Raw genomic sequence first — 17000 nt, 5'->3', positions numbered from 1 at the left:
AGTCTCTGGCACCCTCTGCTCTTCTGTGAGACTCTGTGACTAAAGGCTTCCTGTAGAAAAGCAGCTCTTGCACTGCATTATTTTTTTCTGATTTTATTTTTATTCAACTGCTTCCCAAGGGTACACACACACATACCTGTATTCCTTCCTCAAAGTTTTTCTGTTGCCCTGAAGTCCTCAGCTTTTTTGCCTTCAGCTTCAGTTCCTTGGCTAGGGCTGTGGTTTTCAATCATTACTGAAAGCGTGTGACCGATGTGGTAATTAAATGCACACTTTGAAGTCTGTTCCTGATGCAAATTGGCTACATTGGAGTGATGAAGATGTCCGCATTTCTCCATAAATAAAACTCTAAGTATGGTTTGATCCTCAAAGGAGCCTTGAGTCACAGCAGTTCCATTGCTCTATCTCTGTCTTTTAATTTTTTTCTTTTCCACTACAGGAAAATTCATGTGATAAAGCCACCTGTCAGGTACTATTTTCTTAAAAAACTCTAAAGGGATTGCTTTTACTGCTCCTCCTTTCTGCAAATAACCAACCATTTTAGGTTCTTGTTGCTAAATCTACTTAAGCATGCCATAGTTTGTCCTGGAAATGATGAGGAGACTTTCCCACCAAATGTGGTCCATTGCTGTGATGGGAGAAGGACCAGACAGTAGTCTATCTCTGTCCCTTCTTTTGGATCCCAGGAAACAGGATTCCTTGCAACAAATGAGTTACATCTGGGATGAGACAAACACACCTGTAGAGCTGTATGAGCAAAGCACAATATTGTGCTTGCTGCATACATGAACGTTTTGTTCATCATTGTAATTGATTGATGTAAAGTCTGTCACAAGCTCAAATTAGTAACCTCTTGCTACAGCATTTTTGAATACATTAGGACAGTAGAAACTTGGTCATCTGCATACTCTGGCATCTGTACAAAAATGCCAAGATTTTCTTTGGCATGCAGTAGTCAGTTATCAATGTAGGTACGTTTCATGTTGCCATGTGTGATGTGACTTGTCTGGACTGCCCTTTTTACAAATTTTTGTTGTAGTAGGTTTGAGGAGAAAAATCAGTTTAAAACTATCTGAAGTCACCTGTGAAAATAGTAGTTCTCCTTACCCAGCTGTGATTGGTGCCTAAGCTGCAGTGTTTTACTTGGTGTAGCCACAAAGTTTTTTAGAGCCACGCTGGGCTTGTCTGTTTACCCTTTCAAGTCTGTCAGCTCTCCAGTAGCCCCAGCTGTCAAGTAGGACAGGAGAGAATTTGGGGACAGGCACTGTTCACTCCCATGCGCTCACACAGTTTTTCATTCACATTCTGCATCTGTGAACTGCTTTTTATATCTTTCAGGTCCTTGTGACTGGACACCATGCCTCTTGCAGAAACCATGTTCTGTGCCCAGCAGATCAAAATCCCCCCGGAGCTACCTGATATTCTGAAGCAATTTACTAAAGCTGCTATTCGGACTCAGCCTTATGATGTTTTGCAGTGGGCAGCTGCGTAAGTATAATGTTCCCCTCACAACAGAGAGCTGTACATATGGACCCTCAAAACCTCAGTCTCCTCTTTATTGTATAGTGGACATGGCTTTGAATATTACACCAGCATGTACATTGCACATACACTTCTGTGTGTTGATGCAGCCTGTAAGCCTTTTAAAAATAGTGTAATATTTGATTTATTTTCTGTTTCCTTGAGGTTTAGGGCTGGCTTACTTCTGAAATAGCTGGATTTCCATACAGAAAAATGCCTCTTGGTGTGCTTTTTGTTATTAGTTTTTCTATCTGAAAGAGCAACTCTTTTCCCTTTTGGTTTGGATTTTCATCTCTCATCTGAGATTCAATTAGTGGAATTGAAAGGAAAAAATAGACATTAGCTTTCTAATTCTTAAGCTTGGTTAGGTCTCTCTTGTTTCTTTCTGGGGAAAGTGCCTGAAATATTGCACCTTTAAAGTGATAATCTGCATAATAAATCTCTTGCCACAAAGTTGTTTTGGATGTTTAAATGTTTCTGCTTTAACATTTGGGGTTTTTTCTTTTATCTCAACTGCTCACTGTAAATTTTTCCTGTCCTTTGGTTTGTGTGGGCAAGCTCTTGGAAGGTATCTGTGAGATGTTCTCAGCTGGGGGAATTGGAAAACATCTGTACCGTGTCGATGAGGAAGGGAGGCTGTTAACACAGCCAGGCTGGAGTCTGGCTTGTCTGATAAAACGTAAATAATCTGAAGCTGAATTGTTACCTCTGCAGAGTTGGGGAAAGCCAGCAGGACCGCCCTAAAATAGTGTGGCGTTTCTCAGGATGTGGTGGAGGTGAGGTGCGGCTATCTCAGTGTCTGTAGCCTGCTGGGACGCGGGGCTGGCGAGAGCGGGGCCAGCCCCGACCTCTGACACTGCGGCAGCCCGGCGGGAGCAGCCCCGCAGGCGGGCGGGCGGCTGCTGCTGCTGATCGCTCGCCCCTTTTTCGGGAGCAGGCTCCGGGACACCTGGCAGAGCAAGATGTGTACCCGGGAGCCGTGCAAAGCACAGCAAGGCTGTGGCTTCACACATGCTGCCGGTGTTGTAGTGCTTGTTCCTGTGAATAATCAGATGAGGAAATGGATCTGACTGAAAAATAGCCCGGGTGTTATATGTATGTACATTCTGTGCATCTATTTCTATACAGTCACACTAAGTCAGTTCTGGAGTGTTGCCTGCTGTGTATTTTAGCAGGTATTTGCACAGAATGGGATAGCCTGGACATGGGTGACCAAGGCAGAGGAGGCAGGACAAGTGAAGAAACTTGTAAATTAGATGCACCTGAATGAAAACTTCGCAGAAGTTTTCCTTGCAGAATTCAGATTGCTGGCCAGTTAGGGCAGAGGCAGCTCTTAAGATTGTATCAGCCTTATAATTAAAAGGATGTGTATCCAATGCCCTTTATGCTCTAGTCTTAAATGTTATTTTGTAGTGGACAGAAATAGCAGAAATGCTGAGGAGAGAGTTGCAATGTGAATAGGCAGATGTACATTTCTGGTAGTGCATGAGGGGAATGTTAAACAGATGAGCCCTCAGGTTCATCAGTCAAATATATATGAATATATCATATATATGAATATATATGAAGATATTCATATATATGAATATATCATACACAAAATAAGTTAAATGCATTAAGAATTATTAGTGTCACAAAAAGGTGTAAGTCTAAAGATTGTGGTTTCTGGGCCCAGGAAGACGGGAGTTGTGCATATAGGCAGCTTGCTGCTGCTCTTGTGAGGGAGCCTGCAGATTCTTACACTGAACTGTAAGAGCATTTACTCCTGTGACGTTTGTAATGGCCATGGGCATTGAGACGTGTTGTTCTTCCCATTCACTTAGGTATTTTTCAGCCTTGTCTAAAGGTGAACCCCTTCCGGTGAAGGAGAGGCTTGAAATGTCTTTAGCAACAGAGAAAGAAGATGCTGGTTTGACCCCAGGACTCCTTAAGGTCTTGCACAAGCAGGTACAAGCTGTTCTTTATCAAATGCACAGTGCTATTGAGGAATGCTGGTATGCTGGAGATGGTTGGGGAGAGAGACTGTCAAGTATCTGAAGTACTCTGGGGAGACACTGTGTTCTTAAATTCATTCTGGTTTTTGGAGTTCTTATTGTGGTACTGTGATTTTGTTCAAAGCTTTCTTCCAAAGGCACGGTGACCATTGAGGAACTGCAGGAAAAATGGAAGGATTTGGGCTTGCCAGAGGAGCAGCTGGAAGCTATCCTGCAACTGGACAGTTTTGGAGAGGAGGTGGAATGGATGAAGTTTCTGGCCCTTGGGTGCAGCATGCTTGGTGGGGTACGTTCACAGCAGGAGCCCTCATATCCAAACACAAGTTGTTGTCTAGGATCCATAAGCAAGATAGTCCATAGACCAATTAATGCAGATGGATTGGGGAATGGTGATTGCTTTTGCAGCAGCTGGCAAAGTGGCTTGCGTGTTTACTTCTGTTCCCCATCAGATTTTGGTCTGGGGAACCTAACCAGAAGGATTGCTAAATCCTCGGTTTGCTGAAGTGGCAGTAGAAGAGCGAGTGTGTCTGCAGGGAGCTCGTACTGTGTGAGACAGAATGTTGCTGATGGTGTCAGTGAACATGTCCGTGAAGGAGAGCTGAAGGGAGAAATTAAAGAATGAATTTTTAATTGATTGTGTAGCCAATTAAGTTTTCTCAGCAGCACTTAATGTTACTACAGCTGCATTTAATTCTTTTAATGTCAGTGATAAAATCTCAGCAGAGCATTTCAACAGAATGAAAGATGATAAAATGCATTAAGCTGATGTTCTTATAAAGTATAATACTTCTAATGATTTCTACAGTAGAGAAGAAGAGGTACTAAAAAGGAAATATAGTGAAATAATATTTTGTGAATGTTGCGGTATCTGGAAGCCCTGCGTGTTAACCTGGCCTGGTGATGCAGTTGTGCAATTGTCTGTCTGTCTATCTATCTGTCTGTCTGTCTTTATTTCAAATTTGTATTTGTTAATTCCTGTCTCCCTCCCAAATGATCTTGTAGTTTGGGCTCTTTGCTTCATTTAAAAATAGTAACAGCAACATTACTTCTCTAAAAAACAACCACCCCTCTTTCCCCGCAAAAAAATCCCCAAACAAACCAAAAGCAAAACGGAGTCACAGGAACATTATTCTGATGGAGCTAGACAGACTAAATTTCACCATCTCACCATCCCTTTGGATATCAAGTGAATTGTTTGATTTCAGTACTATGTAATGAAACCTAAACCTCTGTTTCCTAAACCAGAGAGAAAGACACACACAAGAAAGTTACAATAATTTCCTGCAGCTGTAAATTGTGTTCAAAGTCAAACAGGGTCACAGTTGAGATACATGAGTAGACAAATATGAACTTCTTAAGAGCACCAGTCTGAAGTATCTTTTTTGTAAAGCACCAATGTGTTTTTACAAAAACCTTGGAGAAATGACCACATAGGTAGCCTGTTAAATTGTCTTTCAAAGTTGGCAAAATGGATATGAATAACTTGGCTATGTTGTGAAAAGAGACTGTGGCAGTTCAGGGCGGCAGGACCAGAAAGGGCAGTAGAGGGGCAGCCAAATGCAAAATGTAGAGTTGACCATCATAAAATCAGCTGCCTCTCTTTTCCCTGAGAAGCCTCCCAGGGAAGGAGATACATTAAGTAAAACTGTTAAAGGATTATAAAATGACACTTCTCTGGCCTGTGTTCTACATGTTAAACAGATACTGCATTTATTTTAAATATTGCTATTCTACTGTTAGGAAATATTATCTTTTTACATAGACATTGCTTGCTGGTTCATGAAAATGTAAGAGTAAATTTTGAAAAAGCTGTAGTGAAAAGTATTAAGACTTAGGTTGAAGAAAGCCTGTGTGGGTTTGGTTTTGTGCTCTTATATTCTGTGTGTGGTTTTGTTTGTTTCTTTAATGGCATCCCACCCGTCTTTGACTGAATGAAACTCAAAGCTGAATTTTTCCACATTTTCCCCCCTATAGCTCAGCATGCATAGGGCACTGGATTATCAACACCATATTAAAGGAAGGATTTTTTCAAAGTATATTTGGAACTAATACTTTGAGGCATGTGTTTTAAAGGTAACTTGGATGTTATTGGCCTTTGACTAAACTGAAATATTCTTTAAATGCTTTTTGCCTCAGTGCTTTTTCAATTATCTCTTAAAATGAAACTCACATAGAGATAGGGGAAACAGTAAATATCAGCCAAAATATAATCTAAAAATTAAATAATATAATATCATAATGAAATCGCCAAACTTATTTTCATTTTCTGGAGGTTGTAGATTTGTCTGTCTTAACTGCTGCTGAGAATTCATTTAGAATCATTGAGGTAATATACACACAAAAAGGTCTTTTACTAGATACAGTGATGTTGGAGCTTTTACAGTAGCAGAACAGAGCTACTGTATTTGGCCCTAATGGAGAGAGAGCTCAGATTACTCTATGCAATCTTTAACCATCACAAGATTCTGTTCATTTTACTCCTATCTCTACTAGAACTACATTATTGTTTCCATCCTAGGACCTGCACTAGAGAGTAAATTTGTGGTTTTAAGCTAGGCAACGATGATAACACCTTCATCTCATTTACCCTTGCTTTTAATGGCTTACAGTGTGGATTTTGTCATGGTACGCAAGGATGTTCCTGGCTCTGACACTTTTGCTTTCATTTCTTGCTGGAACCCCCTGCAGTCCTTACTGAGTTCAATGAAACAGGCCTGCGAGATCCTAACAAGAGACCTAGAAGGCGGAGCAGCTCGGATTCCCTTCGAAACATTCTCGTTCCTTTATTCCTATTTGGCCAGTATTGATGGAGAGATATCAGAGTCAGAAACTGAAGCATTCCTCGAGGGAATTAAAGAACAGGCGTAAGTAAAAATCTGTGCAAGGAATTTTAATGTATCAATTGCCTCTGGGTTCTCCATAAGCCTTTAATTTCAGGTGAATAGTCCATCTTCTTTTGGGCATAACCATGATGACAGGAGTAAGGATTGACTAAATCAACTTCAGCATTTGCACTGTTAAAAGATAAATTGTTATTTATCCGTCTTTCTCTGAAATATTGAAATCTCTGTATGGTGGTATAATTCCCTGTAGGAAGCTATTATATACAGGCTTGTAACATCTGCATATTACTGCTTCTGGAACCAGCATCATCTTCTGGGCTGTTTCTTTGATTTAGCAAAGATCATAAACCAGAGAGACGGGAGTTCTCTCATAGTATCCATAGGTCACACAAAATGCACTTACACCAATTTAAAAAGATCTGTAACAGGCTTGTCCTCCACGTGCTGCCTGCGTAGCATGTTTGCATACAGAACTTAACTGTTCTGCCATCTCTCTGGAGTTGTTCTGTCTGTGCATGGGGGGCTGACACAGCCCCAGACACCCTCCCACCATCGCTGCTGGCCTCAGCCCTGCCAGCAGCACATCCGTCCGGGAGCTGCCTGCCATTGGCTCTGTAGAACATGGGGGAAGCTTTTCTCAGAAGCTGACAGAAGGCACCACTCACCTCCCCCCAGAAAACATTGCCATGCAAACTCCATACACTGTCTTAGATTGCCACCAGCTCCATGTTCATGAGAGCTCGAAAACAAGAGCATACAAATGAACTGTTTCATGATTAGTTATCAGACTGAGAGTTTTTAATAAGAACTTCTTTTTAACATACACCTTGTGCTTGCATTTCACATAGCCCTAAATTGTATCTTGTCCAACGCACTAGTATCTACCTTGTGAAAGTGCCATTAAAAAAACTTGGTTTATTCCTTTCCAGGGACAAACACTATGGCTTGGTGCTGATCAGACACTTCCTGCCATACTCCTTCATATTTTATTGATCAACCCTACTCTTCAGCATGAGGTGAGAGGACAAAAATAAAAGGAATAAATAAATTCAAGAAATTTATTTGTGTTCAAAGTACTGTAATTTGCACATTTCAGAACAACATGATCCTCTTCTCTGGCATTTCCTTTTCTTTGTCACACTCTTGGGATGGCCCTTCAGGGGATGTTAATTGAATACATGGTTATATTGTTCTCCTGCCTCTCAGATAGTGATGGCCACTCCTAGGGAGCAATCCCTTCACTCATCTGTTTATATTGAGCAAAAGTTATTTTGTTACTGAGCTTCCTACACTTGTTCTCTTCTTGCTAAGGCAAGAAACTTGGCTGATGGTGACTGACCTTGCTGAAGTAGATTGTGTGAGAAATTAACGGAACTGTACATCCTTAATATCCATCTGCATGTTTCAAGTCTGTTTTATCAACCTCTATCACAAATACTTGTATATTAGTCCACAGGATGGGAAGTCTTCCTAGTTATTGCTGGAAGGAAATAAATCTGTTGTTTGAATATGGTACTCAGCAATATTCCAAGTGTCCTTGGCGCCTCCCCCCTAGCTTCTCTGGAGAACTACACTCTCATCACTTTTGCCAGATTATATTCATCTGAATTTTCTTTGAGCGTGATCTTGGGAACACTAACGTGTGCTATTGTCCATTTAACACTTAGCTGCAGTTGAAGATGTTTTATCCTGTTGAAGAACTCTGGTACATGCTGTAAGTAGGCAATGTCACCGAGAGGTGACAGTGTTAGGTAAGAGGGGGAGCTCTCTTCATGCCTTCCCTGTTTGTAACTGATCCGGACTCCAGGGATTAGCTGTGTTCTACATCCACTACCCCTAGGCCAGGAAGGCCAGGAAGTACAACCTCTCATAAATTTTATTCTTCAGCCTTGTCAGAATTACTCAAATACATGAGAGATCAATATAATTTATTAACAGATGTATAAATGTTAGAGATTTACACATTATCTGAAATATACTGCTTCCATCCTGACAAACCTTAGCACTTTTTTGTCTCCAAGCAGCACAGGTGGGATGCAACACCAATATTATGTGCACACCTTTACTGTCTTGGTCAAAACAGCAGTAACAATAGTTCTTGTGGAAGATATGTTTTGAACAGCTGACAAACACAATTATCGGGTTCATGTTTCTACTTTCTTCTTTTATGACTGTGATACTTGTCTTCATCCCTGAAACAAGAACATAAACATTTTGTGGGCTGTTACGCTCAGAGTGAAAGTCTGAAGAGAAAAAAACAACTTGGAAAATGGAAAGCTCTCATTAAATGTAGTCATGTCCTCCTCTAAGGAAAGAAAGTAAACTGCTTGTAGACAGTTTATTTTCCATGCTGCTTTAATCAAGCCTTGTCATGCAGTGCCAGAGTGGCAATTAGTTTAGGAAGAATGGCATCATGGTGTAATGAAGCCAGCTCTGAGACAAGCCATCATTGCCATCCACGCAGTTAGGTAATGCATTTACCCAAACACAAGGGGCAAGGCAGCATTTCTTCTGCACAACAGTCCTCATGTCTGCTCAAACACAGGTCTCACACATCTGTGGTCCTGCAGATGTAAATATGTCCTTGTTGATGCTATTAAAAGGCGTGGCCTAGACTTGTTTTCTTTTGCTAAATTGTATGTCCAGAAATACTGAAGAGGAACAGCGTTGTTTTGAAGCATCTAATATGGAAAGGCATGTTATTTGTTTCACTAATACGCATACATATCTTATAGCGTATGCATATTAGTGAAACAACTAATGCTGTTTATTAAGGTCTAGAGCAAAGTAGAGCAGAAATCAGCATTACACATGACAGGCACTTAGCTGTGGATGAGAAACATACATTTAACCATGTTGATCAAGGTGTAAAATCAATAGCCTGTTACAGTACTGCTGCAGTGCTGCAGAAAGTGCCACCTTTCAGATGTGACAGTAAATTCTGAAGTCTGGATCACAGTTAATGATCTCAAAACATGTTTTGTTCAATACTAGCAGCCTCATGCCACTGACTTGTCATACTGCACGTGAGGTTAGCCTAGCTTTTTAATCGGACTAGATATTCTCAACCTCTGCACTAAATTCTCACAGAAAATGGCTACAGCTGCCTGATTCGGGTCAGCAGGGGTCAGCTGTCCCTGTTTCTGCTCACCTCTCTCTTTTCCTCCGAGAGTCTCTGTCTTTGCCTCTCTCACGACTCCTCCTCCGTTTACTTGGACTCCTGCTGGTGTCTCTCCTGTGTCTCGTGCCCTCCATGTCCTTACTGCTTCCCCCGGAGTGCCGCGACTCCACTGACGCTGAGCGCCTCTCTTCCCTTCTGAAAATAAAATCAAATGCCTTCAATCAATAAAAATAGTTTCACAGTCACTGTTTCCAGTACCACTTTTGTAATGTAATGACTTACTAATGCTGTAAGACAAGAGGACATATCTTTTATTAAGCCTCTCTCTCTAAGAAATACAATACCCCCCAAAAGAGGCCCAAAGTCCATGTGCATATCTCATGTGCATATCTCATGTGCATATCTCAGCACACTATTTAATCCGATTATTTCCTATAAACACTGCTCCTCAGTCTTAACACCTCTGCTTGTGAAACAGGAGGCAGTAAAAGGGGTTCACCTTGTTTTGCTTTAAATCTTTTAACTCTTCAACCACTTGCCTTAAGCCTCAACCTACAACTGGAGAACCTAAGTCCTGATCTGACAGAATCATAGGATTGTTAGGGCTGGAAGGGGCCTCTGGAGATCTTCTACTCCACTCCCTTTGCCAAGGCAGGGTCACTTAGAGAAGGTTACACAGGAACGTGTCCAGGTGGGTTTTGAATGTCTCTAGACAGGGAGACTCCAGAACCTCTCCGGGCAGTGTTTCAGTGCTCTGCCACCCATTCATCTTCATTTTAATGCTGGGAACAGTGTCACTTACTAGTGTGTTTCAAAAACATTCTCCTCTCAAAGACCTGCTGAAGAGGCACAAATAGGTCATGACTCTGTGTTTACTTCAGTGACAAATGTTTGGAAGGGTGTGCAGTGTTGCTTGACACAGCAGAAATAGGTATAGCTAAAACACACTCCCAATTAACACAGTAGCATTTGCAGGGATAAGAACTGTAAAGCCTCCCCATATTTATTATATTATGGAAACCTTTACTCTGAGGTGTGATGTATCTAACACATGGCATGTGGGAGGGAACAGTACAAAACTGAGTACTTGTATTTCCAAGTGTCCTTCTGTACCAAGCTACAACATATATAGACATTGGGGCACAGAGGGAGCACTGTTGATCCCCCAGCTCCACCAGAAACTACCTGTTCAGCTGAATCACTTGCAACTAACCTACCTACCTGTGAAAGAAAGATACTTATTTTCTCCATCCTTCATGCAAGATTTAACAGAACTAGTATAAAATAAACCATGCATATGACTCAGATAAGGTTGGTATTTGCTATTAGAAGAAGGCTGTAAGATAAAATTACAATCTGCTTCATGCCTGAAGAAGTTGTCAGTTGTGGCATACCTTCCTGAAGACTTCGACTTTCCTCCTTCACATATCTCTGCATTATCCAACCTGTTCTCCTCCTGCCACTGATTGCTGAGTTCTTCCATATGCACACCAATCACATCCCGAATCACCTGGAGATTAAGATATATTAAAAACAAGCATGTCATGGTAGTGCCTGAACTAGCATTAGACAAACTGTAAACAGCTCAAAGATACCCCAACCCCACAAGAATCTCTCCTGTGCATCAGATCTTTGAATAGAAAGTCTTATTTGCAGAAGAATGTTTCAGCATAAATTTAAATAGCACCATTTTATGATAGTGAGCTATATCTTGCATTTAAAACTTAGCAGTTAGAAATACTCATTATTTGTAACTTGCTGCAACAAACCAAAAAAAATTTCTCTATAGTTTGCAACAATAATAAAGCAGGATACAAAAAGCAGAGAAAGACACATATTATTTGTCTTTGAAAGAGTATGTAATTGTTTATGCTTATATATAATAAGCACTTCTGTGCAAAAAAGCCTCTTTTTTTCTGATCTCACCTCAGTGTAGGACTTCTTCGTTATATGAACATTCTTAGCTCTGTATGACTGCCGTCGCCTTTTGTAATCTCGCATTTCAGCCAGGATTTCAAGATGGGACTTTGGACCTTTCTGACTATCATCTAGCAAAAAATTGGGAGTGAAACAAATGGTCATTAGCAGGACTTTAGCACCTGCAGGTATGCAGGCCTTGTATGTTCAGGAACATAAAATAATTGTGTTCTTTCTCAAATTTCTCCTGTATTCAGTAACCATGGTGAATTTATCTCAAGCTTCCTCCCCAACCTTCTTGCTGGCTGTCTACACACAAGTAAAACACCAAGCAAATACTGTTATGTGATCTCAGTCTCCAAACTGTGATCCAAACCAATATCCAGGCTTGGGATTTGGTCAAACGCCTTCTAAATATTGGTAATTTTTTCAAAGCCAGTATTACAGTAAGACACAGAAGAGAAAGCCAAATTCCGTAAAAAATTTACCTGTGGAGATGACAAGCACTGTCACACCTCCTGGTCACAGCAGGGCCAGCAGTGACACACATGCTTCTGCTGCACTTGGTACAGTTACAAACTGGCATGACTCAACAGGGATGAGAAGTCCCAGAACAACACCAATGTTGCTCAGGAGTTCTACTTGGATGACTGCCAACCTCTCCTCTCCTGTTCAGCTTTTTCTCCTAAGTGATCTTTAATCTCATCATGTCTTACAGCAAATAACTGTTCCAAGCTGAACAGCACATTGGCAATATTAGGCAACCTGGAGTCAGCTGTAGCGAAGACAGACGATCCATCCACTGAGATACACACAATAGTTGTGCCATGAGCAGAGCACTGAGTCTTTCCCAGAAGGAAAACATCCTAAAGGACACCAAACTGGCATTTTGTGATGCCAGGTCTTTGCTGTGGCTTTTAAGAACAGTATGCTCCCCACAAAAGAAAAAAAAAAAAAAAAAAAAAAAAAAAAAAAAAGCACAACCTGTTTGTTGTTGGCTTTCAACAAAACTCATTTTCAATTCTGTTTGGCTTTCAACAAAACTCATGTAACTGTACAGACTGAAAGTTCTGAGCCATAAATTCAACAACAGACCATTCTTCAAACCTTGGGTGATTTTTGCTGCTAAATCCACAAAGAGATCACTGTCATTTTCCATTATCTGGGATCTAGACCTTTGCTTCTTTGTTTCCTCGACAACGTAATCGTAAAGAGCAAGGCGGTCAGCCTGGGTCAGGTCACAGGTGAAACGCTTGTGGTTTTGAGGAACTTCCACAGGCAGTAATGAGTAAGATCCTGGAGGTTGGACAGAGAGCTGTTACTTGTAAGGTAGCAAAATTATGCTGGAAAATACCAAGAAGCAAAACAAACAAACAATGCAGTAAACTCCCAGGCAGTTTTCATCCTTCCCCTATGTATCTGTAAGAAGTTTCAGCCTTAATTTGAAAACATAAAAGCTGCTCAAAGATCCCTCCCAAGCCCCAGGCAGGCTGTATAACCCCCCTTGATTGCTTTACAGATAGTTTTTATATGCCATGAAGGAATTGTATTAGATTAGATCAAAATGACACTCAGTAATTTCCCATGAGTTTCAGCTCTTGGCTTACAACCTAAATCAAGAGAGGCTGCAGCTCTAACTTGTGGGTTTATCTTACTCCTAAAATATGTAAAATACGTAAAATATTTATGTAAAATACTAGCTGCAAAATACCTCTTCTGCCAACAAAAATGAAAGCTTCTAGGAGACTAGATAACCAAGCACTGTGTAAATCAGTCTTGCTCACCTTGTCACTTTCTCTACAGAGCTTTTATAATAGGCTGACACAGGAATTTATAGCTAAAAGGACGACAAAGGCACTTTCAAAGTGCTCCAGATCAATTCAGATAACTGACTTAAAGTTATGGAAACAAATGCACTGCCTGTACACTCTTCTTGCCCATTCCCCAGTTAAAACACATATGCCTCCAAACAAATCAATCTATTCTCAATCCATTGCAATAGCAATTAAATGTGTTCCCTAAAGATACAGGATTCAATAGTCTAGGACATTGCCAGCAAACATTTTAGTCAAAAACTTTCAATTTGCCAGGAACCACTGATCTGACCTCCATAATCCTGCTTCTCCCAACACATTCCTACACATCTCCAGGCACACAGAAGAGCCAACACATAAGAAGGGTGTATGCTACACCCTTCACAACAGCAAACCTAGAGCTTCTCCAGATTATTCAGCTCTTGATGGAAGCTGGGCAATCTTTCACATCCTACTATCACTGAAGACACCAAAGAAGACGAAGAGAAACCACAATAACTCTACAAGCAAACCTAAAATAGAAGATTTCATCATTACTGTACTTGGGACCTAAACCAGAACTGTCCTAACATGAACAAATGGATTTAAACATAAAAACTACAAGTCTCTTTTCAAAATGCATTGTTCTTACAGCATCACACAAGTCCACAAATCTGCACTGACAATTACATGCTTGTGATTTTACAAGAATTACACAACTTGTGATTAAGGCCAGTTTTTCTTTTCAACAATGTAGCTATGCTAAAATTCTAAGTATGGTTAGAAATGAAAAAAAGAAAACTAAGAAAGAACATCACTTCCTTTGAGACAGAGAGTCAAAAGGAAATTTACAATGAAAAACTGTTTTTCATTTGTTTCTGTAGCCAAAGTCTTTAAATTGAACAAACAAGTCAGTAAATCTTAAAACAGGCAAAGCTTCCACAATGAAAACCACCAATCCAGTTTTAGTGTTATCCTCAGAGAAAGGCAAGCCTGCAGGGAAATCTGGGCAGTGAACACTGGCATCTAGTGGCTCACTGGTGCCACTTTGTAATCAACCACTCCAAAAAGGGTTTATCTGCTGCTGCTCTGCTTGGATGTGCTTGTGTCAAATTGATTAGTTCCCACTTCCCTTCAGAGGAAATGTACCTGACATGCTCAAAACACAGTGTTCATCCCAAGAAATCTCCTTCCCAAGCACCTGTCCATTAAGCCTCTATTTGCTATGCCAGAAAAACAAAGAAAACATGCAAAACTGTCCAAGCAAGTGCTGCTGTATTTCACTGTCAGAAAAGTTTCAGGGTCACTTTTCCTTCTGCCCATATATGTTTAACAAACCAAAGTCTACAGAGAGCAAATGTTCTTTCAGGTGTTGCAGTAATTTCTAAACACTAAAGCTCTACAGATTCCACAGGTATCTGATTCCTATTATTCTGTCCAAGTCTGAACCCTCAAAGACTCCGCCCTAGCCTGGTCCCCTGGCTGGTCACAAAACCCACAGAAAAATGAAATGTAAAGGAATTAGTGAGCTTGGAGCAGTGACAAAGGACAACACTGCATTTGCAAATGTGCCAGCATAGTTCTTATACAACTTCTTAGTTCAGTCTTGAAACAGCCCAATACAATAACACACACGTTGTTTGGTTTTTTCGGGCCTGAAGATAATAGAGGTATGAGCAGGACAGGATCAAAGTCTCTCATCTAACTGCGCCAAGTATTAGAAAGTAATCATGCTTCAAGATATGCAGGGGAAGGAATATTAAAAATAAATGAAGTGAAATTCCTCACAAAAGTTCTCAGCGGAATGAAGGAAGCAGCAAGGAGGGAGACAAGAGCAGTTCTCCACAGGAGGTTGGTGAAGTCATGTCAGCATTTGCTCGCTCCTTACCTTCGCTGTAGCCTGCACCTTCCTTTGCACTTTGGGCTCTAGCCTGCTTAACAATGTGAAACTGTAGATCTTTATCTGCAGGCAGAGAAGAAAATAAAATCATACAACTTTTACATTAAGTTCTCGGGTACTTGACTGGGTTAGTCTTTATTCCCCAATGTCTATTATGAGACTTGTGGTATGGTACAGAACATCATAGTTTCATTCACGTACAAGGGCACATTTGAACTAAAAATGTAATTTTCATCTATTACATATTTGAAATGAGGGGAGAACAGGAAAAAAAATGCATTTCTGGGGTACAAGGATATGGAAAAAGAAATGTATGTATATTGCTCTCTGTACCATTGCTTTATCTCCAAATTCTACAGGCAGCTTCCCCACCTTCTAAGCATGCATTTTAATACACTTTCTGCATTTGATGCAAGAGTGGGGCCTGAGAACACGGGAAGAAACTCCTAAGAGTTAAAAATAGATCGCCCTTGTACTTTAAGACAATAATATAAAACCGACCTACAGAATAGAATTACAGCGATAGAAGCATAAAACCGGTAAATTAAGGCAAATTGCAAATCACAGCTTGAGAAAACTAGCCTACTGACTGAAACAGCCAAGACTTTCAGGAGGTCCTGGGGAGTTTACAGCTGCCAAGGCAATGGGGTTGTGTTCCCGTGAGGACTCCTCAGTCCCACATGTCTGACCCTCCCGGGATCTCCTCTCAGCGCCTCATCCTCTGCATCTCCCGGGTCTCTCCCAGCCCCAGCCCCGTCAGGCGGAGCCCCCGCTGCCGCTCACCCATGGCGACGGTGGGAACCTTCAGGTTCTCGTAGAAGTAGCTGCAGTCGTACATCTCGGCCTGCGGGACCAAAGGGTTCGGTCAAGGCCCGGCGGCGCCGAGCGGCGGCAGCCCCGCGCCCCGCTTCCCGAGCCGCGCTCCCACCTCCTCCTCGGCGGAGTATCCCATCCTGCGGAGCCGGCAGGACGCCGCGTGCCTCTCCAGCGACGAGCGGGGGACACGGTGATGGACATCGTAGGGGCACAGCACCCACTCCACCTGCGAGGGGACACGGGTCGGGTCAGGTCAGGTCAGGTCAGGTCAGGTCAGGTCCGCCCCGCCCCGCGCAGCCCCCGCCGCCTCACCGGGTCCCCGCCGAGCCACACGGCGCTGCTGCGAGCGGCCATGGTCCCGCTGGGCGCCGCCATGGCTGTGGCCGCGGTCACGTGACGGCAGGGGGCGGGGCCGCCGCCATGTTGGCCGGGGGCGCTCCGCCTCAGAGGGGCGGCACCGAGCCCGGCACGGTGCGTACGCGGTGCGCGGGGGGCTGAGTACGGGTTTGACTTGCGTTCTTCGGAATGAGCAGCCGATGCCTGGACAGTTGCGATTGATCAGTTGCGTTGTGGGCATCGGATGCTCGGTTCGAATTTTAAGGAATAGGGAAGACAACCCCAAGTTGGATAGGCTGTAAGGACGAGGGCCACCAGGAGCGCAGTCAGCGCGGCTGAGCGGTCACTGGGGAATGGTCATCCCGGCAGCGGGCGATCGCCAGCACCGACTCCTTGGCCACCGACTCGGAACGGACTCCAGGCTCAGATGGAGGGAAGGAGCGCTCCCGCAGGCTGATTGAGAAGCGAGAGACACAGCCCGCAAACGGGGGTCGAGTAGTAATTAACACAAAAGTTACGTAATTTTCAGCCAGTGAATGCCGATGTCCTTGCTGTGGAAACGCGTAAATAGCGCGGAGTTTCGGCGCTCGGTAGGACAGCCTTGCCCAGGCCACCCCAGCTGGCAGCCCGGCGCGACCGGGAACAAACCCCGGGGACAAACCCCGGGGACAAACCCCGGGGACAAACCCCGGGGACAAACCCCGGGAACAAACCCCGGGAACAAACCCCGGGGACAAACCCCGGGAGCAAACCCCGGGA

General features: G+C 42.7%; 2 protein-coding genes across 2 annotated transcripts; one reads left to right on the top strand and one right to left on the bottom strand.

Moving 5' to 3' along the window:
- The first annotated feature begins 1337 nt into the window (after positions 1-1337).
- ROPN1L (rhophilin associated tail protein 1 like) lies at positions 1338-7870 on the top strand. Its single transcript, XM_066326512.1, has 5 exons — positions 1338-1488; positions 3345-3468; positions 3640-3801; positions 6204-6379; positions 7288-7870. The coding sequence occupies exons 1-5, from the start codon at positions 1358-1360 to the stop codon at positions 7349-7351; spliced, it is 657 nt and encodes a 218-aa protein (XP_066182609.1). The 5' UTR covers positions 1338-1357; the 3' UTR covers positions 7352-7870.
- A 399-nt stretch (positions 7871-8269) lies between these two features.
- On the bottom strand, positions 8270-16293 carry SNRNP48 (small nuclear ribonucleoprotein U11/U12 subunit 48). Its single transcript, XM_066326506.1, has 9 exons — positions 16218-16293; positions 16018-16131; positions 15873-15933; positions 15078-15152; positions 12504-12692; positions 11406-11527; positions 10874-10989; positions 9510-9674; positions 8270-8550 (listed from the first exon to the last, which is right to left on the bottom strand). The coding sequence occupies exons 1-9, from the start codon at positions 16278-16280 to the stop codon at positions 8511-8513; spliced, it is 945 nt and encodes a 314-aa protein (XP_066182603.1). The 5' UTR covers positions 16281-16293; the 3' UTR covers positions 8270-8510.
- Between the last annotated feature and the right edge of the window lie 707 nt (positions 16294-17000).

Source organism: Sylvia atricapilla, chromosome 1 (genome assembly GCF_009819655.1).
Source record: "Sylvia atricapilla isolate bSylAtr1 chromosome 1, bSylAtr1.pri, whole genome shotgun sequence".
Classification (NCBI taxonomy): domain Eukaryota; kingdom Metazoa; phylum Chordata; class Aves; order Passeriformes; family Sylviidae; genus Sylvia; species Sylvia atricapilla.
Note: the sequence above shows the minus strand (reverse complement) of the source record. Positions and strands in the feature narration are given on the sequence as shown.

Excerpts from the sequence above, each read along its gene's own strand:
- ROPN1L (XM_066326512.1), top strand. The coding sequence starts at position 1,358 with ATGCCTCTTGCAGAAACCATGTTCTGTGCCCAGCAGATCAAAATCCCC. Across the intron at positions 1,489-3,344 it reads GTTTTGCAGTGGGCAGCTGC|GTATTTTTCAGCCTTGTCTA; the intron begins GTAAGTATAATG and ends CCATTCACTTAG. Across the intron at positions 3,469-3,639 it reads TTAAGGTCTTGCACAAGCAG|CTTTCTTCCAAAGGCACGGT; the intron begins GTACAAGCTGTT and ends TTTTGTTCAAAG.
- SNRNP48 (XM_066326506.1), bottom strand. The coding sequence starts at position 16,280 with ATGGCGGCGCCCAGCGGGACCATGGCCGCTCGCAGCAGCGCCGTGTGG. Across the intron at positions 11,528-12,503 it reads AGCAGCAAAAATCACCCAAG|ATGATAGTCAGAAAGGTCCA; the intron begins GTTTGAAGAATG and ends ATTTTTTGCTAG. Across the intron at positions 9,675-10,873 it reads AAGTCGAAGTCTTCAGGAAG|AAGGGAAGAGAGGCGCTCAG; the intron begins GTATGCCACAAC and ends TTTTATTTTCAG.